The sequence below is a fragment of the Sphaerodactylus townsendi genome, linkage group LG01 (assembly GCF_021028975.2).
Source record: "Sphaerodactylus townsendi isolate TG3544 linkage group LG01, MPM_Stown_v2.3, whole genome shotgun sequence".
Taxonomy (NCBI): Eukaryota; Metazoa; Chordata; class Lepidosauria; order Squamata; family Sphaerodactylidae; genus Sphaerodactylus; species Sphaerodactylus townsendi.
The window spans coordinates 149,891,516-149,917,667 of NC_059425.1; the positions used below are offsets into that span (position 1 = coordinate 149,891,516).

Genomic DNA, 26,152 nt, shown 5'->3' on the forward strand with positions numbered 1-26,152 from the left:
TACAAGTCTTTTGCTTTAAGCAGCCAATGTGATAGAGTGGATGGGAATGTCAAACATGAACCAGACATCCCCAAGTTCAAATCCCAAAAGCGAAGCTGAGTGACTGAACCCGATGGAGTCATTTACTGCTTAGCACTGACTGTGCAGTTAAAATGGGATAAGCAAACGGGGTATGTGACCTTAAAATGATTAGAGGCAGAGTGCAATAAAATAATGACCCATTTTGTGTTTCATTATAAACAAAGAAAACTTACACGACTTGGCAAATGAAAAACATTTAGAAATTTTTAGTTTTATGACTGAAAGTACATATTTATGATAAGCGTCATACAGCACTTGCATCCAACTCCCAAAGTACATACACAGGAGAAGCAGCAGACCGTACCTGAACATCAGTAGGAGTCCCAGAAAGCAAAAAATTAGTTTAGTGTGATAAAACACCCAAGGGGCTTGCAGCATTCTCAGCAGTTAAGTGAAGGGTTAAATAAACAAAAGACAAACATACTTTGAATACAGCCCTATTCTCATTTGCATAACTCAATTCAAACAACGCACATTCAAGTTCAGTGGTTTGCAGTGCTGCAGCATGAAATATTCTTTGTGATACCATTCCTGGACAGCTGCTGACTCGTTCCAGAAGTCTTTGTCCAGATTCAAGAAGCAGAGAAAGGTTGCCACTCGCTCGATGTCGCAGGCCTTCTCTCAGCACTCTGATCTTCCACCTTTAAATGTAAATCCTACCATTGGATAATTGTTTGAAACTATTCACAGATGAATGGTGGTATCTGAGGCTGAATTTCCAATATTTTCAGGTTTGTTTGCCCTAGTTTAATTTTTCACAAGGCTGCCATTTACACCAGTCTTTCACTTCTTGAAAGGCAACCCAAATACAAGAATTTCAAAGTGATCATTTATTTTCCATTCCTGTTGGCCACACACAGATGCAGGACAAATTCTTCACATTTTGAGCCTTTCCCCTCAAAGCACGCAATCTAAGTCTTATATACAGCAGTTGATTTATATTGTTTCCTGAACTTAAGGTGCATAGGCAGATGAAGCCTTACGCTGGAGAGAACAGCTTATAAATCTTCTCATAAACCGACAGAGTAAAAATGCCTCTTTAAGTTATCAAAGTCTTTTCACAACATAAACAAGTTTAAAATACCATGTAAACTTGACTTCAGATCAATAAAATAACCCAGCCACCCTAAATCAAATGTATTTCCAGTATATATTTTTCCAAAAAGATTCTCCCATTTTAAAATAAAATTCAAATATATATACACATTTATAACTTAAGTGTTGTTTGCTGTAATTTCTTCATATAAGAGTAAGAGAAGAGATGTGAACTCTTAGAGAGGCTTTTCTGAAAATGCAGTAAAGCTCTTCACCCGTGCAAAGAACAAAGGGGTGTACATCTTGTCAATGTCAAAAGAAGAGATTGCAGTCTCACCAGTAGACCTATAAGAAAGCATCACAAACATGTAATATCTTAAATACAAAGTACTGAACTATATGGAGCTAGTTTCATCTCGGCCTTAGTCAAGGACTCACCAATTTCCAGCCACATGGGCATCCATACATTTCATTGTGTCACTTAGTATTTTCAGCAGTGATTTTATAGTAGCTTCTCTTGGAGATTCTCCATAGAAGGGTAAAGCTTACTAATCATTTCACATCAAAATATGCTTTTATGTATAGCATAAAAAGCACACAAAAGCTCCAGCAACATAGCTCTTATGCTTGTAATACCTTTGGCCTACATAATACTGCCCTCTCTAGGGCCGTTTCTGCATGGCCAGAGCAGCAGGACTGCATCGGCATGAAAGCCCTAGGGTAGTTCGCACGAACGGCCTCGCTGGGTGCGGAGCTTGTGGAGCAGGCTCTGCATGGCCGTGCAGCCCCACAAACGCTTCTTTACCTCCTCCTGGCTTCCATCGCTCTGTGGAGGCCAGGGGACACGCCCCAATGGCCAGAGCAACGACTGCAGGGACGGAGGCCAGGATGCGTGTCCCCTGGCCTTCACAGAGCGATGGAAGCCAGGAGGAGGTAAGGAGGCATTTGGGGCCGGTGCGGGGAATACGCCGGCTTCCACCCAGTGCTGTTCACTTGGCACAGGACGGAAGCCGGCATATTCCAAAAACCTTGCTCCTCGAGCAAGGTTTGAATACATCATTTGGGGGAAGAGCGACGCTGCATCATGTGTGAAGGATTCCCCCCCCCCCCCCACACACACACCCAAACGATGTATTACAGAAAGGGCCTAGGTTTCTGAGCCCTTAAGAAAAAAAATTCTTGCATATTCATTTGTTTTTCTCTGTAGATAATGGGAAAGCGTCTGAGACCCCTGAGAGCCATTGCCCGTCTGAGTTGACAACACTAACCACTGAGTTGACAACACTGACCCTTGACCAAGGGTCTGATTCAATGTAAGGCACTGTGTATCTTGTCTAGATTAGATCAGCTGGAAGTGTGAGATAGAACTGAGAATCACCAACATATTAGTGACCATCCAGATGACCTTGCCCAGTGTTTTCATGTAGATCTTAAAGGGCATAGGGGATAAAAAAAACAGATGAAGCTGTTTAATACTGAAATGTCCATTAAGGTCAACGTTCTCTACTAAAACTGGCAGCGTCTCAGGGAGAGGTCTTTCACATCACCCACTGCCTGGTCTATTAATTGGAGATGGCTAGATGGTTTGTCTAGACAGGTGTGACAGGCGTACACAGTCATGCAAAGCAGTCTGTGGGACTTCAAAGTAGACCTAGGTTTCCTATTTGCCCTACCAAACAGTACTCTGTCTTTCCTTTCTTAGCTCCCCCTTTTGAACTTACCTGTATGTAATGTGACAAGAGTGATGAATCCAAACAAGCTTGTTGAATCTCTGGCGTCCGCTAGAACACAGCTGAAGCCCTACATGAAAACTGTGATCAGTTTCTTGAACAGGGACACGGCAGAAATATCTGTACTTGTGGTAGTCAATTGGTTTCTGTACAACAAGCAGGAAAAAAACTGTCAAGAATATGCAGCAATAGAGATGATTGCCAAATTGCTATAAGACTAAGAATGGATAACAAATTACACAGTTCATATATCTTCACTTGTGCAAAATATTATAAGTTCTAAACTGGTCAACATATGATGTTTAGACTTAATAAATCAAGAAATTAAATTAACATAAAAGCGCTAATCTAGGTAGAAAATCAGCATTTACTTAGTGTGGACAAACCACTTATTTTACAGGAGAACAGATATGCTATCCATCTGTAGTTTATATTAAAAACAAACATCCCAAGTATAGAACCCAACACAAAGTTGGTACCAAAAACCTACAAGTGCAACCTTCAAAAATTATACAAAGGTGGTTGTGTGGGGAGGGGGGGAAGGTCGGGGCAAATACCATATATACTTGAGTATAAGCAGATCCGAATATAAGCAGAGGCAACTAATTTTACCACAAAAAACCTGGGAAACTTATTGACTTGAGTATAAGCCTTCGAACTTGACTCAGTAGCAGCTAAAAACAGAAGATTTGGGAACAAGATGAGATAGAGTTGCTTAACAGAGTTTGCATTAGGGATGAGCAGCTTTTCAGCACTCTAGGAACACAAATGAACCACTGTTTTCCTCCAAATGTAGAATAATTCTGGGATTCATAGCCATGCCAGCCTAAACTTTGCTCCAAAGAAAGTCTTTGTCCTGCAACATCAGTATTTGGAAGTAAACTACTATATGAACAATTGTATTAATCTAGAATGCAACGCACCAATAACCTTTAGGAGAGAAATGCCTGTTTCTTTTCTCTCTCTCTCTCTCTCTCTCTCTCTCTCTCTCACACACACACACACACACACACACACACACACACACACACACCCTAGTTATAATGCTATGCAGGCTGTCCTTACAACTTGTTTTTACGGTTCTCTGGTGAGTTAGAAAAAAGCAGCAACAAGCTTACCGGATTCCCACAGCAGCCCCAGCTCCGGCCGCCATCTTGGAATTATCGTATATACTCGAGCATAAACCGAGGGGGGCTTTTTCAGCATTAAAAATGTGCTGAAAAAGTCAGCTTATACTCGAGTATATACGGTAGACTGCCCCCCATTGTCTCAACTTGTCTCCTACTACTTAACCACAACACATCCCCCACTCCTAATTGCTGACTCTCTAGTTCTGGGTCTCATTTTGAAATCAGAGAAGCAGAAGAACAAGTTCTGATCCATAGGCCTTGGCAGAAGCCATCATCTTCTGACCACATATATTTATATGAAGCAATATTTTTCAAAGAGTCTTTAAATGGCTCATTAACTTTCATCTGTTAAGAACAAGTCAGATAAATGGTGAGGCCAACCAGATCAAATGGCATGTTCCCTTTAAGTACCTGTCATACTAAACCCTCATTTTAAATTCAGAGAAATTAAAAGAGCAATGCTGTTGGCTTAAAAAAAAACAGAAAGAAGAACTTTAAGAGAATGGGCCAACTGTGAGAGACTGAAGACAGAAGACACATTTCATTCAAGTAATGTATTGCTTTCTTACTTATTAATGTCTTATTCATCTACAGCTTACTTTTGTACATACCTCTTCCTTCTTCTTTGTCATTACAGCAAATACTTTGGTTTGATTGTCTGTATCCTGGGAAAGGCGATAATGCCCAAACAGGATTGCATCAGTTCTAAAGTTCAGAAAGAAGGCAGTTAAAAGTATTTCTCCCAGACCTGGAAGTACATATTGTAACAGCAACATTCAGACTGCTTGATTAACACACACACACGCGCACACACACGCACGCACACACACACGCACACACACTATATATATATATATTAGTTTATCCCTGGTAACTGTGACTATTGATGATACAATATCTATACATAGTCTTAGCTCAATTTTTACAAAATGTGCTAATTTTACACACCTTGTGTTTTTAGTTCGTAAACGAGGAACAATAGACTGAGGTTCTTCTGGAGTTGTTAACATCATTACTAGGCCATCTGGGAAGAATCTCAGGTACCTACAAAGTTAAACACTGTTAAACCTTATGACTTTCCCCTTGTTCATCCGGATACTTCCCCTACAATCACATACAGAAAGATGCATAAAGACAACATAAAATCACACAGAGCAATTCTTTAATGTTAAATGGCCTTGGAAATAGTTATTGATTTTACTTACTTTATTTATAGTTGCTTGTGTTCCAAGAGGCATTTGACAGTCTATCAAAAGAAATGGGCAGGAACCTAAAGAGCCTAACGGGCGTGACCTATTGCGTCTACATAAGCACTAGGGGATGCCTGATTTCTTGTTTTACTCACAGGTTCTTCTGCTGAATTCAAATGCGCCCCCAAAGACACAATTTTCTTGGGGTAGACAGGAGAGCTGAGATCAGAAAAGGGATTCTGAAGCATCACTGCATACAGAAACTCCCAATGAAGGATTTTGATCAAGGCCACAGATCTGACAAAAACAGCAGCAGATTACTTTAAACTGAGTTATGTGGGGGAAGGAGACAGTATTCAAACAGACAGGACTTCATCAAGTGATAGTGATGATAGTCCAAAGGTTATAGAGAGATCTGAGCAAATAGGTCAAGAAGCCAACAGCGGGAGGGAAAAACCTTAAAGAAGCAGCCAGAGGAAATGCACCATGGCCTTCAATGTTTCTACACCAATGCACAGAGAATGGGAAATAAACAAGATGAACTCGAATTCTTAACACAGCAAAACAAATATGATATTATAGGAATCACTGAAACCTGGTGGGATGAGTCTCATGATTGGACATAAGAATTGAAGAATATAACCTATTTCAGAGAAAGGAGGAGGAGTAGCATTACACGTAAAAGATTATTACAGCTGTGAGCAGGTCCATGACTTAAATACTGCAAGCCAGATTGAAAGCATTTGGGTAAAAATTAAGGGGGCGAGAAGAGATGGATGATGCATTCTTGGAATAGATGACCAAACTTTCAGAAGTAGTCATGGGAGATTTCAATTATCCTGATATTTGTTGGGAGTCAAACTCTTCCATGACAATCAGGTCCAACAAATTTCTCACTTGCCTTGCAGACAGTTTCATGGTCCAGAAGGTGGAAGAAGCAACAAGGGGAACGACTCTTTTAGATCTGCTCCTAACCAATAATGATGACCTGATTAGTGGAGTGAAAGTGGTAGGATCCTTAGGTGGGAATGGTCACGTTCTCCTGGGTTTTGTTATACAGAGGAAAGAGGATGCTAAATGTAGTCATACACGTATTCTAGATTTTAAGAAGGCAGATTTCAGTAAGCTTAGGAATCTACTGGGTGCGATCCTGTGGTCAAAAGTACTAAAAGAGAAGGGAGTGCATGAAGGCTGGGAGTTTTAAGAAAAGTGAGATACTGAGGGCACAATTTCAAACAGTTCCAATGAGGAGGAAAAATGGGAGGTGTCTAAGGAAACCAGGATGGCTGTCTAAAAAACTTTCAACTGAGTTAAGATTTAAAAAGGACATGTACAAGAAATGGAAAAGGGGGGGAAATGACCAAAGAGGAATTTAAACAAATAACCGGGATGTGTATGGAGAAAAGTCAGAAAAGCTCACAATGAGCTGAGGCTTGCCAATTAACAAAGGCTTTTTCAGTTATGTCCATAGCAAAAGGAAGAAAAATGATAGGATAGAGTCACTGCATGGAGAAGATGGCAAAATGCTAACAGGGGATGGAGAAAAAACAGAACTACTCAATACCTTCATTGTCTCAGTCTTTTCCCAAAAAGGAAACACTGCACATCCAGGAGAAAAGGAAACAGAAGATACAGTAGGAGAAATTCAGCACAGAATAAATAAAGTGGTAATGCAGGAACACCTGGCTACTTCAAACAAATTCAAATCCAGGGTATTAAAAGAACTGGCAGAAGTAATCTCAGAATCACTTGCTATAATCTTTGAGAACTCCTAGAGAACAGGAGAAGTCCCAATGGACTGGAAGAGGACTAATGTTATCCCCACCTTCAAAAAGGGGAAAAAGGAGGACCTTAATAATTACTGTCCAGTCAGCCTGACATCAATACAAAGGAAGATTCTGGAGCAGATCATTAGACAGACAGTCTGCCTGCACTTAGAAGGGAATACTGTGGTCACAAAAAGTCAGCATAGGTTCTGAAAAACAAGTCATGCCAGACTAATCTTATATCTCTTTTTTTTAATAGAATGACTAGCTTGGTAGATGGAAGCGAAAGCTGTGGACATAGCATACCTTGATTTTAGTGAAGCTTTTGACTAAGTGCCCCATAATATTCTTGCAAGTCAGCTAGTGAAATGTGGACTAGACAATGCTACTAATTAGATGGATTTGTAATTGGTTGACTGACCGAACTCAAAGGGTGTTCATCAATGGCTCATCTTCATCCTGGAGAGAAGTGACTAGTGGGGTGCCACAGGGTTCTGTCCTGGGCCCAGTGCTATTCAATATTTTTATCAATGTCTTAGTTGATGGAATAGAGAGCAGGTTAACCAAATTTGAAGATTACACCAAATTAGGAGGGGGAGCTAATACCCCAGAGTCAGAATTCAAAATGGCCAGGACAGATTAGAGAGCTAAGCCAAAACAAACAAAATGAATTTCAACCGAGATAAATGTAAGATACTACACTTGGGCAGAAAAAACGAAAAGTGCAGATATAATATATATGACACCTGGCTTGACAACACTACATGCAAAAGGAATCTGGGGTCGATTCCGCACTTGGGTTTTCGACCTAAGTTCGAGCTGCGTTTGACCTAAGTGCTCCGCACAACCACTGGGATTGATGTGGTTTTGTACCAGCTTCACCCCGTGTAACGGTCAAATTTCCGACTCCAGTTGGGAACTATTACTTTTTCAGGGAACCACGCTCGAACTTAGCTCGATTCCAGTAAAGTGCGGAATCTCTGGTGCCAGGAGTCCCCCATTCAGCCAATCACAGCTGAGTGTTTCGGGAATGCGTACAGCTGGCCAATCAAAAAACGCCACCTTCGTCCCTCCATTCCTGTGGCAGTTTTTTAAATAATGTGTGTGGGGATAGATGGAACATGGTCGTAGAACAGTAGCCAATCGGACTGGAGTGGCAAAGAGACACAGGATGATTCTGCCGTCCGAGCTGGGATCAAGCTGGTTGCAGTGGGGAACAACAATGGCTTCGACCTAGGTTAGTACCCTTCTCAGGGAACTGGGTCGAACCTATTTTACTTGACAGTGGAATGAACTATCTCGTAGTGTGGTGGAGTCTCCTTCTTTGGAGGTTTTTAAACAGAGGCTCGATCGCCATCTGTCAGGAGTGCTTTGGTTATGTGTTCCTGCATTGCAGGGGGTTGGACTTGATGGCCTTTGGGGTCTCTTCCAACTCTATGATTCTATGACTTACAAGTGCTGAAACTATCACTGCAATGCAAGCAGGTATACCAGCATGAATATTTAGGACTGGGATGTCAAGATGATCTAAGAGGGAACAGGTCTACATGTTCGCAATTTAAGCATTACAGAAGCTGAGTGAAATTGTTAATTTTAATTTTGTTTGCAGAAGCTAATAATATCATCATGGACACATTATGGACACTTTCTTGGTCAATTTACAGTTCTTCAACTACAGTCATGCTTATGGCATTTGTAGCTACAAGGCAAGAGACAGGGAGAAATAATTAACTCACTAATTTTACAGTGGTTGTACCTGTAATATTCCACTTGATGCCACGCTCTATAGAAACCATCTAGAGACTGTTCTCCTTGACGTATGTATGTTGTCTTGCTGATATACACACCTATCAAATGCAGCGAAGAAGCATATTCAATCATGCATAAATTCATGATCTGCGATCTTTTGAGTTTGAAGATGATTTATTAAGTGAGAATTTTCTTACTGATACTGTATGTTAATTCATTTAAGATTTACAAACCAAAAGGATTTCTAAAACAGACGTTACACAAGGATCCCTATTCTTTACTGAACAATTACTATACCTACTCAGTGTCATAAGTTTTTTTTGTGTTAGTAGTACTGGCTGGTATGAAGTATCAGCACCATGTTTGGGTCTCTCTCAAGTCTGGGGAGGGGATGGTGAAAACTGGTGCAATCTTATACATGAGTACAGCACATTTTTGTGTTTACAAAAATAGCATTGTTCATTGTAATAATAATTATCCTAGCTCACTGATTCTCAATTGGGAAGATGCTCCAGTGGCAATATAATTTTCTTCTTTGTTTGGGCTTCTTTATTAAGAGGTGGAGAGAAGCACACAGAGAAAACAGGTTTTTGGTGCAAATGATTTAATTTGGTTTTCATAGTAGCATGAACAAAATATTTTAGTTAGGAGATGTGACGAGTTCATTTGCAAATGCAAACTACACTTTCTTCTTTGCAAGAAGTTAACTTACACAGAAAAATAATAACATGTTCTGTAAAAACTGTGGAGTTTGGGATTCAAGGTGAGTCTGAAAAAAGAGAAGTTTACAGTAGGCTTCTTAATTCGGTAAGGCAAATCAGTAAAAAACCTGAAAAAACCCAATTCAGCTGTTATGTTTTATTTGGCTCCAAATACAAGTTGCGAAAAAAACCTCCCCCCCGAGCTGAATACTTAGAAAACCCAATAAGCTGAATAGGGATTTGGCTTATCAGATTTCGGCCACTTATAGTTTAAACAAGCTCTTTCACAGCAGCTAGCCACTTGGAGTCCCTTTCAACCGGCATTAGTTTTTTTTTCAAACCGTAGAATCCCCCCCTCAACTTTATTTACCTTTGCTGGGTATCTGTTGGGCTTTTTGTTGGGGTCTAGGGGGCTGCTTAAAGCCCACTTCTCCTGCATTGCTGAAGCAGGACTGGCAGGAGTCACTCTCTCCTCTCCTTCTCTGACTGCATTTTGCTCGCCCTGTTGGTTTCCAGAGCAAGAAATGGAAGAGCTCCTTGGAGATTCTCTCCCAGCCAATGACTGGCATGCATTTCTGCAGGAAGCTATAGCTCTCTGCAAAATTTTTGCACCTTTGGGCAGAGGTTGGGGAAAGAGAGAAGTAAGCTAGGGCCTCAGCAGCATAACTGCAAAGTGCAAACACAACTGCTTAGATAATCAGGGAAGGTATTCCCTGGAACATTTCAAGTCACGGGATTTTGGGTGACTGGCTGGCCCAAACAGTATAAAGAGTTGGTTCCTGGCCAGCCCACTGTGTTCCAGACTGAAGTAGAGTGATAGTTCAAGATTTCATTCGGCTTTTGAACTTGTGCTCTCTCTGTCTGGCCTTTGGACAACTTGTCTTTGTGGGATGCCATCAGTCTTGAGAAGGAGATCTACCTGCCTGGAGAAGAAGATGCTGAAAGGTTTGACTGACCCAGTTTAATTTTTTAAAAATATTTGCCTTCAAAATTATCATTGCCTTTTGTTTGGCTGTGCTTGATGGTTGGTTGGTGGGGAAGGGAGGGAGGGAGGGAGGCTGAGGGCTTCAGCCTAAAGGTCTAGGGCCCAGTGCCCAGGCTAAGCCTACAAAGGTCTAGTTTGAGTTATTTATTAAAAAGTTATCTTAAGGGAGGGGCAATAATATGGGCACCCAAATGATGGAAAACTTGGCGCACAAAGAATTGACCCCCCCCCCCCAACCAAACTTCAGAAAAGTTAGTTGGCTCCTGTGAGGAGAATCATCACCAGCAGCCCTGTGGCAAATTTGGTATCCTCATCCAGAGCAAGACCTCCACCAGAGCCCCCAGTAAAATTCTGTATCACAGTACAATCTGAAGCACAACACCAAACCCTATGTAAGTCTATGATGGAGAAAAAAGTAATTGCATTTTCCCCACACATGCAAGTCTATGGTAGGAATTTTTTGCACCATAGTTGCTGAAGCCTTCCAGAATCTTAGCTCTTGACTTGACTCCATTGTAGCCAATATGGACTGTGAGCTTCCATGGCACAGGTGGAGATTTGAACTTGGGTCTTCCAGATAGTAGTCTGACACTCTTAATCACTATACGCATTGGGCATATACAAGACTTTTCCTGATATTTTGAACTGTTACAATAACACAAGGTTCTATGGCTCTATAGCAAATCCAGTTTTAACAGTTTCCCTTACCATCAAATCGAACTCTGGGTCTTTCCAAAAACATTTCCCTCCATGAGGTATAAGGAACCATTTTGTTACAACTTCTGCCCCAGACCTTCAAACAGGCCTGACGCCAAATTTCAGGGTCCCTAATTGGAAGGGAGAAAAAAGCATAACTTCAAAGCACAGAATTCAGTTCTAACAAGACACACAAAAATACTGACAACAGAGGCAAGAAAATAACTGGGTACAGACAGAGAAGAGGTCAGTTATAAATGGTAAGTTACTTGCTGAAATAAGAGTTGTATTCTTCCCATAGTTACAGAACATTATCTTCAGTGGCCATGGCATCTCAAATTTTCTGTCAACCCATTATCTCTATGGGCTACTCAAAAGGTTGTTGAACACTTCCAAAATGGATTTTAACAATGATTTTACAACTCTTATCATTAGCGTGAACCAGAATTAAATTCCACACATTATACTTCTTCCTGTCAATCTACTGGGATGCATGCCTGGCCTACCCATGTAGCAGAATGAGGTGGTCAAATGTATACTACAAATGGAGTTTTTGAATGCTCAACCATGGTTAAAAACACTTCCAAATTCTAGTGGTCGGCTCCACCTCATTCTTCTGCATTCTGAATTTAATAGAATTACACTGTTATAAAGGACATGAGAGTGTCCAGTCAAGTGTTACAAAGAAAGACTATGTATACAAGAATGAAAATATCATGAATATAGTCTCTCTGTGCAACCCTAGAGACCTGTCTTGCATGATGAGATTCATTTTACCTGGCGCAAATGTAAAAACCTCTGCAGACCGAAGATAACTGCTCTAAAGACCGCAGGTCCAGATCACTGGAAACCACCCATCGAAAAATATACATCAACAGCTCCATAGGCAGCACTACCAAACAACAACAACAACAACTTGTAATTATCTATTATACCTTCAGTAATTGTTTCTGAATTATTATTTGGAATTTATCTAAGAATCATTCAACTGATTGATTTAATGTACCGCAGTTCAACAGCATTCGTCAGTTTCGTGACAACCTTTGGGGATCACAATTTGTCATAGCGAGAACTCTTTAAAGAAAAAACCTTACATTTTATTAAACTATGCAAGTACAAATGTTTTAGTATGATCGAAACAAAGAATTGAATCCTATACACCATCAGCATAGGGGACTGAAGGATACAGATTTTTTTTCTTGCCCTTCCCTGCAACAAGAATGATCGCTGGATGGAGTCATAGGGATTGTATCACTCCAGTCTTTGTTCCCTCTCTTTTAATTTCCTTCCAAAAACAAAAGAAATGAAAAAAGTATTTTAAAAAAGCCATCACCACCAGGAGTATTTGTTGCCAGTTTCGGTTCTCCTTAAAATTGTATTGGGAACTGAGCCCATGTCCTAGGCCAGGGGTAGGGAACCTGCGGCTCTCCAGATGTTCAGGAACTACAATTCCCATCAGGCCCTACCAGCATGGCCAATTGGCCATGCTGGTAGGGGCTGATGGGAATTGTAGTTCCTGAACATCTGGAGAGCCGCAGGTTCCCTACCCCTGGCCTAGGCGAACAGGGCAGTTGGCATATTGTTTTGAGAAAACACTCCAGATGCAACCATTGATAGACATCATGAATTCCCTTCCAAGGGCTTAGAAAAGATGGCACCAGTGCTTCAGTGGTAGATAAATTATGCACCACCTTCGGGTCAGTGGCAGGCATGTGTGTTGAAACCATTATAGGGGCCGTAGTCACAGTTGAACTTGCAATCAAGCTGTTCCTCAAAAGCTCCAGTCTAGCCATAATTCTTTGCTGTTCCTGGCCTAGTAAAGCTTGAAATGTTTCTCTTAGGTGGATTCTGCATGGGCCAAAAACAGCAGTGTGAAAACGGTGTAAAAGGGTTTAAAACTGCGTAAAAGGATTTACACTGTTTCCACACCGCTGTTTTTGGACCATGCGGAATTCGCCTGAGATTGTCCTCCAGAATCTCATTATCCACAGGTAAATCTAATAAAGAACTGGGTTCCCTGTAGATCTGTCCAACTGACCACCAGGTCTTTTAGCTCAGATTTACTTGAGGTCTCTTTAGGCCTGCCCTCTATTTCACTGACATCTTTATACTGATCTGGTAGTTTTAGGTCTGGAATTAGCGGCAACAAGGTTTCGTTCCTAAAGATTCGAGCAGGGAAAATCCCTTTGTTTCCAAAAAAGCTTTATTTTTTCAATAAATGTTATGGTATTTTGAAACAATAAAAGGATAACATTAACCTTCCTGTCTGATTTATATTATTCAAAATTTCCACAGCTATTAGGTCTATTTGACCAACTGCACCACCTAACAATGTTCTCAAATGTCTTTTTGAAAGCTGTTTAGTACCCCAAAGAGGGCTTTCCCTTTTGTATTTGCAAACAGTTACACTGACCTCACTCGAAACAAGCACCAGCTGGCAAAACTTTCCAAACGCATTAACAGAAGGCAATAACAGGGTTTTGTTTATTTTTGAAACCATGTCGCCACCTGAAGAGCCTGAAACAGTATGTTTGCATTTTGAAAGCTTATTTGATGTCCTGACTTATCTGCTCTGACTTTTCCCAGCTGAGTCCAATACCAACTTAGTGAAACAGGCCATTTTAGTGTATAGCAGATTTAACACTCTGCAAATTCATCCCACTGTTTTTGATGTTAACTGAAGCAGGCTGAACAACCCCCCTTCTCAGTATCTGAATGTCCTGCCCTGTTGTTTAAGGAGCCAAGATACATTTCCTGTCAGCTCCTTCATTTACATCATTTTCATCACCTGTTTCCTGAGAAAATATCTTGGAGGAATCAAACTGGTTTGAGGTATGAACCTGCACAAAATAGAAAGTCCTCAGCTGTTTTCAGACAGGGAGGCTGTAGTCCTCAAAGTCTCTCATACGTTTCTGAGAGCTCAAACTGAGATTGTTTGCTGTTGGAGGAGTAGTAATGGCAATACACAATAACCAAAATAACTCAAAATCAGGGCCCGCTGAACACAACGGCAATAGTTTATCCAGGAGCCTTGACTTATGCAACAGCTAGTTCTTCCTTATCAGTGTCAGTCCGACAACCAGGGGTGGCAAATATATGTGTGTGTGTATAGTTAACAGAAGTTGACAAGAGCTCTAATTCTTCCCAAATGAGCAATAAAAAGGTATAAAGTCTTTAAGATAGCTACTTTAGGGCTCAATAGATAAAAGAGGTAGGACTACCAGCATATTTAGATATCAAGTTAAAACTGTGAAAACACTGAACTTTTAAATTATATACTGTAATTTAACATATAACACATTAATTGTTAATATCATTTACAATCAAACAAAAACAATTATTGAAAATGTTGTATATGTCTACATTATACACAGGAACAGTTGCATAATGCTGTAGACTGTTTCACACAAAGGTGTTCAAACCACACATTTTCAATATAACCTTGTCTTTAAAAAAGCAGTGCCCTATTTATTTAAAAGATTCCCCTAAAAGTCCTTATTGGGGGAAGTTGAAAAAAAGTTCTGTTTTTCATACTATTGAGAAAACCTTGTCTTTAAAAAAAATGACTAATTACTAAAATAAAGTTCATAGGAGTTTTTAAGGATTCCCCCAGATTTTCCAGTGAAAAAACTGAAAAGTCCTTAGATTTTTTCATGCTACACATTTGGAAGGTATGAAATGCTTTTAAGACATTTTTCCAGTCAATAAAACATTTCAAAGGATTTTTTTGTTTTGTTTTTAGCAGTCTCTAAAGTTTTATTAACACTATCTTGCATTTAAAAAATTCTCTTGCCTGAGATATGGGTCTGATTCACATCAAGCTCAGGCTGACACAATTTGATGGAGGATTCCTGAAGAGTAAGTTGCTGCTGAAAGTAGGACAGGAGGTCGGCCATCTTGACATTGTCCTCATTATCCTCAATGCTAGAAAAATAAAATGTCACTTGAGATTAGAATAGCATAAAGCAACAGACGACCAACTTCAATGAAATCCTAAACATATTTATTCTGACATATATCCTATTAATTTCAATTAGATTTACTTTGAAGTAAATACATGACTGATTTGTCCTCAATGCTTTACTTTTTTAAATTGCAGAAGACCCAGTACTTCAAAGATTGTTCAACAGTGCTTTAAGCCTACAATCATAAGCACACACTTACGTGGGAGTAAGAATCGAAGTAAAATTATTTGGTAGAGCTGCCAACTCAACCTGGCGAAATTCCTGGAAATTTTCTGGGTGGCTCCTTGGGAAGGGGGGATTTGGGGAGAGGGGGGAACTCAGCAGGATATAATGTCATAAAGTTCACCCTCCAGAGCAGCCATTTTGTCCAGGGGAATGGATTTCTGCCATCTGGAAATCAACCTGGAACCTGGCAACCTATTCAGACTAACCTCTCACTAAAGATGCTTAGAACTGAGCTGCATTTATCTAGGAATGTATTAAAATGTCATTTGCTTTAATTAGACTCATATGTACAATTTTCCATATCCCAGGTTAAATCTATTTACCTATTTTTAAGTAAAGCGCAACGAGCCATCTAAGAAGCTATCAGATATTAAAACTATTGATAAATGCAGGAAATCATAGACTAGAAGGTGGGGGAGCTGATTGAAGGTTACAATTAGCAGTTAGCAAATGAGAAAATACAGGCGGAAAAAGGGTTAACAATTACACAACAGAAACAGGAGTGCTGAATGATAAATCTTCCAGAGAGACTGATCTGTATAACACAATTATTTAGAAAGTTGACTGCTACCTGGAACTGTGAATGGTTTTGCACATTTACTTCAGAAGCTATATACCTATGGTTGTTTGCTACACTGAACTGAGTGAAGGAGAAACAACATTTACAGCACAATTCTATGCATGTTTGCTTGGAAGTAATTCCCATTTATTAAGTTCAACTGGACATGCATACCAGCAAGTATGCTTCTATTGATGGAAACCAATACCTGGATTTTACTGATAATGCCAATGATACGATTATACTGTGAAACATTTTATTTTACATAACTAAATGCATGTTATACCCAAGTTAGAAATGACACAAGTATTGTAGCTTACCCTTTGATCTGTATGTTTTTTCTTTTAAATTTGATATTTACCTGTCTAATTTTTTTGATAACAAATCAAGCACTGGAATGAACGTTTCCACTCCAAAGCTTTAGTTTTCAAAATAATAAATACTATACTTACTAGTTTTTCCCAACACCATCACCATCCGGAGATCGGGTATAGGCAATCTTAAACTCAATATCTGGAACCAGTTGCATGGCCAGGCGGTAGAATTTAATAGCTAAAAACAAAGTTAGTGTCTACTTAAATGGATTATATTTAACATTGCAGGATATTTGTTCAAACTATATTCCAAAATTACTAGAAATCTTGTGCAATCCTGGTTGTCTTATACTGTTTTGGTAACGTATCAAAAAGAAACTTATTCACAACCAGTACTTATAGAATGTTTTACTGAATTAATATATAAGCTACTTTTTATAGTTATAACCTATAGAAATTTTACTATTCTGATAATTTTTTCCAGTACTGGGAAACTATAAAAGGGCTTGATTAAAGCACTACTTATTCCCAGACAGTAAATGCATCAATTCATTTAATCAATTCAGTTGTCATATGTGTTTGAAACCAGTCCAGGAAGAGCCTATTTGCTTGAAAGGTGGTGAATTAAAGCCATTTACAGAGCAACTGTAAGAATAGTTATGCCCTTGTATGTCCACTGACTTCTGTGGACTTAAATAGGTACAACTCTGCTTACGATTGCAGTATTACTTCTTTATACAGTGAGGTGAGGGGCTTCAGTTTATGCAACTGAATCCCACAAAGTCATTTAATCAATAGTCCAAACATTCATAAATATAGTTCAGATTAACTATCCATGCTTATTCAGCTGAAAAGGGGAACATGCTAGAGACCCTTATATAACACAGTAGGCTGGATCCAGGCAGCTATTTCATACAGTCTTACTTAATTTTCCTCCTTAATACAGCTCCCAGCATATTCAATTCTTCTTGGTCGTCAAAATACCCCTCCCTTTCATCAGTGGAAAAGGTAGCTTGATCCAACTCAATAGCATGAAGGTCACTTTAAAGAGTACCTCACTGATCCCTGAGTAATGACCAAATTAGGAGGCAGAGACTTTTACTTTGTGTTGGTTAGGGACAGGACAACTGGTGTTTCTTTTCTAGCCCAGTACAGATTGAAGCATGGGGAGACACCTGTAAGAGGCTCATAGCTCCCCTACCTGTATCTCCTTGGGGAGCCAACCTCATGGTTCACTACACTTATATCAACCTTATCGTTCCAAAGAGCCATGCACCTAGCCCTACCTGTGCGATGGAAGACTTTGGATTTATATGGCTTGAACCACAGTAAATGATGCAAATTGTAATTTATTTTTGAAACTCAGGAGTTGTGAAATGGTGCGACTGGGTTACTGTTCAAAACAGAATAGAAACACAAACGCAACAAAATGACTTTATAAGACCAAACAACTATTTGAAATATATGGGTATGTGAGAGCATATGATCCATGTAGAGAAATTAATAACAATGGAGATATGTAAACAGGTCTCCCCCTTGAAATGTGCTCATGACCAATGTGTGTTAGAACTGCTGTTTTCAGAATGAGAGCCCCAGAGTAGTACATCATGTTCAACTCCATAAAACTTCTGCATGGCCAAACCACAATTAGATACAGGAAACTGCAGATGTTGATAAAATGTCTTTTATATAACTTTTACATCACTCTATTGTGGTTTGTTCATGAGAATTTGATTTCCCTGCCTATCAGCAAAAAAATGAAGTTCCAGCATGCTTAAGAATAAATGGCTGAGCAATGCAATTATGTTATTCCACATGAAATTTAAGTCTTTCTGTATATAAGATTTGTTTAATTGCACATTAGACAGACTTCACGCTCAGCATAAAAAAATTAACAAATCTTGAATTGATCAAGATGTGCAATGAGCTGGAGCTGATAAAAGGGGTGACATGTCTCTGATGCCTACTGGTTTCACATTAATGCATACATCAATGAGAATGAAAAGATAATGGAGTTTTTCAGATAAAAAGCAAAAAGGACAGAATACTAACAACCTGAGGTGCCTAAATGCTTTTCAGTTTTTATCAGTGCCTGTAAGCCACAGTTTATACAATGATGGTGCCTGCAAATAGGGCTTAAATAAAGCACACCAAAATAAAATGAAGGATATAAGTAATTTTACTTGGCAGGGAAAGAAACCAAGAATAAGATATAAAAATATGAAAGATGCAAAGAGGCGGTTTTTCGCTGCCAGACTCACAACTATACTGGGTATTGCTGAACAATATAAGAATTCTGGATCTGGGGGGGTTTGACAGGAGATTTGGATGGTATGGATATTTATGGTGCGACAAAGGAAAATTACAGAGAGTTCTCAAATTATTCTATTAGGAGGAGTCTTCTCTGGGTGTGGTTGAAATATACAAAATTCTAGCACGTGTAACACCACTATGGTTGTCCCCAGCTGAAGATTGGTCAAGGAAAAAAGTGAATATGAAACAGAAATGGCCCACTTATTAAAAACTGCTGAACTTTAAAAATGACAAACAGGAACTTAAACCTCTGGAAGAGATAACAGATATTATTTAAAAAAACTGGTTCCATTATTACCAATGACTGGAGATGTTTAGAGGATATGAGCTTTGAGCATTCCTCCATTATTGCTGGAACATATAGAAAATGTTTGCTCATGCATCCACTTCAAGGGGAAATTCATTTTCCATTTTACCATTATCAATTAAGGATCATATAGTCTCTGCCAACAGGCTAAATTTGAAGAAGGGGATGAATACTCCTGACTCCATCATCTAGAAATGACAGGCCTTTAGTTCAGTGAAGCAAAATTTAAAGCACACCAATTTTGGCTTGAGTTATGTAGTGTGTAAAGCAGGATCTGGGTTCAAACGCCAACAGTGCCATGAAAATCACTGAGAGATTTTACATCAGACATTTCCACTCAGCCTATCCGATTTCATAGATTTGTTATGGTCATAAATGGAGAGGAAGAACCATGTATGTTACTGTGACCTCCCTAGGAGAAGACTAAAAATGAATCAGAAACACCAGTACTAGACTTAACGTGAAATGGTCCTTATGCACATGAAGTCATCCACAGAGAAGATAGGTGCAACTACTGAAAGACAAATGTTTTGGAAGTTGCTGGAAATCTGGAAGATGTCAGCACTCAGTACAAAAACTAACACTGCACAGTCCTGACTGCAAAGACCATCCCACTACTGGCAAGTATGAAGCAACTGGGATAATCTGAGCTAAGTGTGGCTCTAAGAAATTAGGTTGGCCCTACACAGCTGCCACTATGTAAGGTGTATAATATTGACATTCAGCAATATATACACTTTTATATCACCATCATTAAATCATCACCAGTTACCTTAAGTTTTCTAAAAAATAGAGACTCTGTTCCAAGGGATTTTCCACTCCTAAGTAACTTTCCTACCTTGCAGCAATACCCAGTTATTTACACACAAGATTTTGAAAAGTTTCTTTATTTACAGACAAATACAGCAAATATTACAAAATCAACAAGACTTCAGTGGGTATCTCCAGAACTAATTGCTGGGAAAAACTTTTCTTTTTGCCTGACAGTCACTGCTACACAAAGTAATTAATACTTAGTTGGATGGACCAATAAACAGTTCTTCTAAAAGTGTAGAATTGGCTTCTTGATCAGCATTGAGACTCGTATAGTATTAAGCTTATGGACAAGTCACACTGTTGCACAATGTAGACAGAAAGTCTTAAAAATGAACCACATCAGCTAGAAATCTTGTATAACCTACAAGCTCTGACAATGACAACCTCCTTAACAGCAACACCACTTCTTGAATTATGAGGTTGGTAAAGATATGCTGGACATTATGAGCTAAGAGAAAAATAAATGCTTGAACAAATCGCATTCAAGCCAAATTAGACTTAACTGGTGAGACTTTCCTTACACAAGTGAGGGACTTGCTGACAAATCAGCAATTTCATAAATATCAGATAACACTTTTTATAAAGTCCGCAATATTTGCTTGGCAGGTACTACCTTGATTTTATCTAAACATCTAGGACACAGATTCCCAACGTGGTGTGTGTGGGCGACATGCTACTTATTGACACCTTTGCTGGCACCAAGTGTTTTTTTAAGTGAAGAGGACCAGATGGGGCTTTTGTCCAGCAAGGCTTCTGATTGATTTTGCAATTTTAAAGATGCTGTTTTGGCGGCAGCTGCCACCACAGCACAAGGATCTTCACCGTGTGACTGAACTTAAGATGCAGCAGCCATTTTTTGGCTGGCTCCACTCCTGCAGCCACTTTATAGCTGTACCCATCATGATGTGTCAGAATTCCAAAAGTGCCTGAAGGTTCAAAAAAGTTGGGAACCCCAGATCTAATCATTTTTTTAAAAAAATGGAGACAACAACATCAACTGTGTAGCAGCCAACACTTAAACAATTGCAGAATTGTACTTTCTGAACTGTGAAATCAATCATGTCCCACCATATTATTGGTAAATGCAAAAGTCATGCCGCTAGAAATGTTTCCCACAGTAATACCTATCTTGAGAATAAACTCCACTGCAGTGTGCACGTTAAAACAAGTCAGCTACTTAACAGGATGCTTAACTAAGATGAAAACTATGTGACCAGAGCCAGTGAACTTTATCTGACACCAACAGATTCTGTATTTCTAAATATAACCAAAAAGCTCCATTACTTTGTGCTACAGTAGTGTGTATGTTATCCTCACCTCGATGAGATGCTGTTCAATTTGAGATTCTTTCCAATCTAAAAGAATAGCTGTTCACCATAATTCATGCAGCTCACTTTCATGTTTTTCCAAGCTCTTACCACAGCCACCCTAACTACAATTTACCCAAAGATAACCCATATTTTTCATGTCTAAGCAGGGATTTCAACTAACCTTCTATTACCTCAAGTTCCAGATATGGAGGGTGCCACTATATTATTCAGCTCTTGGTATTTTTCAATATACAGAATGCTTTGCAATGAATTTATTCACCCTCACAACAACCCTGTGAGGTAGGTTAGTCTAACAATTCAGTTTTTCCAGTCACTGCTTTCTTGCCTAACCTTTGAAGGTCCATTTCAAAACTAACACCCTCCCAAATAATATCAAAGGAATTCTGAATGATCAACAGTCTTCAATTTTATCTTTTTTCCAGCATGTTTATTCAACATAAAGCCAGAGGCAACAATATTCCCTAGTTTCCAATCACATTTACAATTTGCTTGCTCATATCAATTATTTCATGTCATGTTATGAACAGCTACGATGTGAAAGTTTGTGTGATTATCTTAAAATGCAAATATTATATTACCTTCATAAAGAGCCCCATTTTGTTCTTGTTCTACTGCCTTCAGGAACAGTTCTCTTGCCTGCGTAAAAATTAGTCAACTGTTTAAGAGTATATTACAAATTAGAAAAACAAGTAACTAGTTGTCATCTATGAAAAAACAGTAAAATCAAAGCAGTACTAGCAAGTATCTTTAAGCAGTTAGAGTTGCCAACCACCTGCAGAAAAAAGTCCTGATTTCCATGGAGGTTTCAAATTTCCCATGGCATGGAGGAAAATAACATCACTTGGTAAACGCCATTCCACTAAGCATCTATTAAGGGCACAGGACATTTTTTTTCTCTAGGCCATTGCCAAACCTACCTGTTCTACTTCTGACACTCGTTTTGTGGATCAAGCTAACTATCTGGTTTCAGTGCCACTCACTTTAACTGCTTGCATGACAGTAAAATATCTCAAAATTAGGACCCCATGTTGAAGCTATAGTGCATTACAGCAGCTTTTTGAACTGGAAGTAGTATGCCAAAAGTAGAGCTATCATGTTAATATCTACTGAAAACAGCAAGCCATTGGAGGTTGTATTCTTCACCTAAAGCAAAGGTCTGTGGAAGTGGCAGTGAAAAGAAAGAAACAGGTGGTAGATGATTTCAAAACCTAAAGTCCAAAGTGGTTGCTAGAGAAACCACATGTTTCAGTTGTACGATGTTTGTGAAGCCTTAAAATTAAGACCCAGACACATAAGCTAGCACAAACTGCTAAGTTTTCTTATCAGTGTCAGTATTTTGGTTAGATGAAAGTTTATTTTGCAAAGATTTTTACAGCAATGAATGAAAAGGCCCACTGGAAGAAGGGAAGAAAGAATGAATTAAGGAGTAAATGTGAAGTGCCATTTTTTTCCCAAGAGCAAACTGTCTATTTAAACAGAAAGTAACTGAATATAATTGAGCTCTTCTGTATCTTCAATACAAAAATGCTATTTATTTCTATAGTAAATTATATCTATGTAAACAGATAAATTGACTCATCATTTCTACCTTGGTCTTAAATCTTACACCTCTACTGTAAAAATGTTGGTCTCCTTTAACTAAGTGAATTCAGATCCAAGAGAGTTAAGAATGAAGCTCATTCACTTCCAAATATTTATTTTCCACTCTTTTCCACACTCTAATGTTGGTCTCTAACTAAATAATTTCTGTAATTTGAAAGACAAATAAGAGAGGCCAACAAAAGATGACACGCAGGTAAGGACAGAAGTAGAAAAACTAGTCCATGCTTTGCATGCTTTGTCTACAAAGACAGTATTCCGTTAGGTTACTGGAGAGGACTATTATAGTTTAAGAAGATCAAGTTCTTTACCTTCTCCTCTTTTGCTAGTTCTTGCTTTTCTTTGCCATCTGCAGCCTTTACTGAAGGCCCTCTTGCCGATGCTCTCCAGGATCGAGTTTCTAAACCAGCAGAACTCACCCCTGGGGTAAGTTCAAACATCCACTTCGCTCTGAACATCTGGAGCTCTGCCTAGAAATCCAGAAACTAAGTCCAATATTTGGATTGACACGTCTACATACAAGAAGTTAAATGAAACGCATGTCACGTGACAAGAGCTTACATTAATTTTTTCTTAGTTAAATAAAGAATAAAATATCCTGAGTCACTTGCTTTCATCATTTACCGCAGGGTTCCTTTATCTTAGATAAGAACTGCCATGTGGCTGCTTAATCTGTGAAATCACATGCATTATCCAAAGCCAACACAGTAGATGTGAGTGAGTGATAAAACTGTCATGTAAACCAATATCATGAACCATCAAAGGTCAAATGTGAAAGTTTGGAAACAAGCTAAACAGGATCTTGTTCTCAGCAATCCCACTGCTACCAGAACTAGAGCATCACAAAAGCAGATGCATCAATAATGTAAAAAACTGTAATTGTTTAGAACAGGCTCCATATCCTGCAAATATAAATACAGCAGGTTTCACTTGAAGACGCTGTTTCATAAGATGCCTCAGTCTAAACCATAACACTAAAGATAACGTAAATGTATATTGCAGATGAAGCTTACTATAACTTGTTCTTTGAAGAATGCCCATTAAACTTCTTAAAACTGTATTTCACATCTCTAATAAAGAGAAAATGTGCTAATGAATTAAAATGTAAGTTTTCTTCAAGGCGCCCTAACAATGACCACTATTAACAGGAAATTAACAGTATAAATATAAATATAAAAAGACTACTGAAAAGCAAAGTAAAAACATAACAGATCATGTTTTTAAACATAAAAAATGTAACTCCTTCCAAAGCTTTTAAGAATGTGATCCCACGTGTCTTTTGTAGAAATGAATGTACTTACTTAGATTCGATGATAAGGAAAGGAAAGGAAGGAAAAATAAGCACCTATATTGTCTCAGAGGGCCTGTAATGTTACCTACAAGCACTTATCTTTATGCTATTTTAGCTCAGGAAATTAGGCACATTATGAAACAGTTTAAGTATTCCTAGACACTGGCTTTAATGTGCTAAACTGGGACAAGAGTACCAACAACTGAAGGACACAGGTACCACATAACAAAACTGTGAGGTCATCAAAAATCCCACAACAGAGTAGCAGACATACCTGAAGATTTGCTTCTCCAGACCTTTCATTGTCATCTGTTCTTATGTTAGAGTGACAATCTTCTTCACCTTCTGCCTGATAAGAGAATATATCACACAAATGAGAAGATTCATAAGATGGATAAGAATCCTAAATTTGTACAAACAATCTAGAAAATTAGTTGCTAGAGGTGTGAAGCTCAAATTGTTTACAATGAGCAATAAGTAATTTTGCTAAATTATCTCCATGTACAAAGATCTATACATACATTAAAATCTAATTAACTGCACACTAATCAGGCAGCTAATGCAATAATTACAGTATCAGTAAATAGGATAGGTGTAACAGCATTCATTTGGTCATATGTTCAAGCTGAACTTTCTACAGGAAACTAGATTCTATACTTCTACAACCATTCCCCAACCTTATGTGCCAAAAATCTTACTATATTACAGTGGAAAAACTGGAAGTTATCAAAGAAAAAATGGTAAACAAAATTGGCTGTCCAATAAAAACTGATTTGTATAAACAGCTTTGAAAGACACTATTAAATGCTCAAGGATATCTAACAGCCCAACCCCCGGGTGCAGGGAATGGAACGGGCTCAGGGAGCTGGCACAGGCCTATGCTTGTGCATTTGGCCACCCTGTTGGCATAAGTGGCACTTTCACCAGCCAGGAGAGCAAACTGGAAGGCTGGTGGGAACCAAAGACCTTGACGGCGCCAGACCCAGAAGTCTACCAGGGTGTTCGCAGAAAGAGTCAATAGTATCTCCATTCCAAATGGATAAAGGATAAACACACCTGCAAAGTGAAATGCTATTCTGGATCATAAATGCAAAATCTATATCCAAAATAAAGTGCATTATTGTCTACTATATATCTAATACATTAACCACACAGTCTCTGGCAGGAAGTCTTATTTCTAGATAGCCAAACTCGTTTAGCAAGCAGGGTTGATTCCTTTTTGGGGGATGGGGGGGGGGTGGGGGTGGGATTTTAAAAGTTGGTTATGCACAAGCAGGCTATCAATTTGGCCAAGCTAGCTTTCCAAAACTTAACTTACAAGAACAATCAGAATGCCAGGAGGGTAACTGGTCAATACTATCTCTTTTCCATATACACATCAAGCCTCAAGTAAGGTGAAGAAGAGCAGAACTGTTAAGAAGCAACTTGGATTTCCTTTCCTGAGCCACCTGATATATGATTTAGTCCCCTCTATACATTTAACTTATTTTGTTTTGCTGTTATTCCTTACATGAGAACCTTTTTTTAATAGTCAATTTCTCTTGTCCATTTTTTGTCCATTGCTACTGCTTGCATGAAACGGAAATCTTAGCATTGCAACGTTGTTTAAAAGCTACATGAGGTATTTTTTTCCAAAAAAGCTGACGTTTAAAAGCTGCATAAGGTAAGTTTTCCCAAAAAAACTGATTTGATTCTGAACAAGTAGGCAGCCAACAATCATAGCACCTTTTTGTAGTTGCCTTAACAAAGTCCATTGATTTCAAAGAGTTTAATACAGTCTGAACCCAACAGCTGCCATAAACTCAGACTGTAATAACCCTCGACCTGCTTCAATCGAGGGTCCAAAGCTCCAACTGTCTCCACTGCCCCACCCCCCTGGACCTCGGGATGGCCGGAGACACAGAAAAGGACCGCCTACGCGCCATCGACCACGCCCCCTCGTCACGCGCCGCCGCCCCCCCCCCCCCCCCCGCCCTCACCATGCCGAGGCCGTTGATCACAGGCCGTTCCGTCTAACGGGCGCTCTCGGCGCTGTTGCCGTTCCAAGCAAAAGCACTCCCCCCCTCCGATGGTTTCCTCCCGCCTCTCCTTCGACGGCTGGTGGGTCTGGCCTTTCGTTTCTTCGCCCCTTCTCAAGCGGCAGCAAGCAGGGAAAACAATTTAGCAGAGTTCTCGGTCGGAGAAACGGACCACGCAGCGGGGGTCGTTGCGAGCGCGGCGTACGGCAGCCATTTTCCCAGCGAGAGAGACAGCGTCAGCGCGCGAGCCACTGCAGGCCTCGGTCTGTGTCATAAGCTGACCAGCGGGACGGAACAGACGAGCCGAAACGCTGGGCGCGCAGAAGGACGAGCGTCAAGGAGGAGCGCTCT

The 26,152-nt window shown here is 39.4% G+C and overlaps 1 protein-coding gene across 4 annotated transcripts; it reads right to left on the reverse strand.

Annotated features, from left to right (window-relative positions):
* Nucleotides 1–206: 206 nt before the first annotated feature.
* Nucleotides 207–26,150, reverse strand: FBXO9 (F-box protein 9). 4 transcript variants are annotated; one of them, XM_048497262.1, is made up of 13 exons: nt 25,763–26,149; nt 24,058–24,132; nt 22,804–22,962; nt 21,472–21,529; nt 16,265–16,364; nt 14,857–14,987; nt 11,841–11,955; nt 11,076–11,194; nt 8,689–8,779; nt 4,925–5,020; nt 4,588–4,681; nt 2,838–2,992; nt 207–1,461 (listed from the first exon to the last, which is right to left on the reverse strand). In XM_048497262.1, the coding sequence occupies exons 1-13, from the start codon at nt 25,763–25,765 to the stop codon at nt 1,353–1,355; spliced, it is 1,305 nt and encodes a 434-aa protein (XP_048353219.1). In that variant the 5' UTR covers nt 25,766–26,149; the 3' UTR covers nt 207–1,352. The 4 variants fall into 4 exon arrangements, with proteins under 4 accessions (XP_048353219.1, XP_048353234.1, XP_048353225.1 ...); XM_048497277.1 differs by having other exon boundaries at nt 24,058–24,128; nt 25,763–25,942; XM_048497268.1 differs by lacking the exon at nt 22,804–22,962 and having other exon boundaries at nt 25,763–26,150.
* Nucleotides 26,151–26,152: the final 2 nt, after the last annotated feature.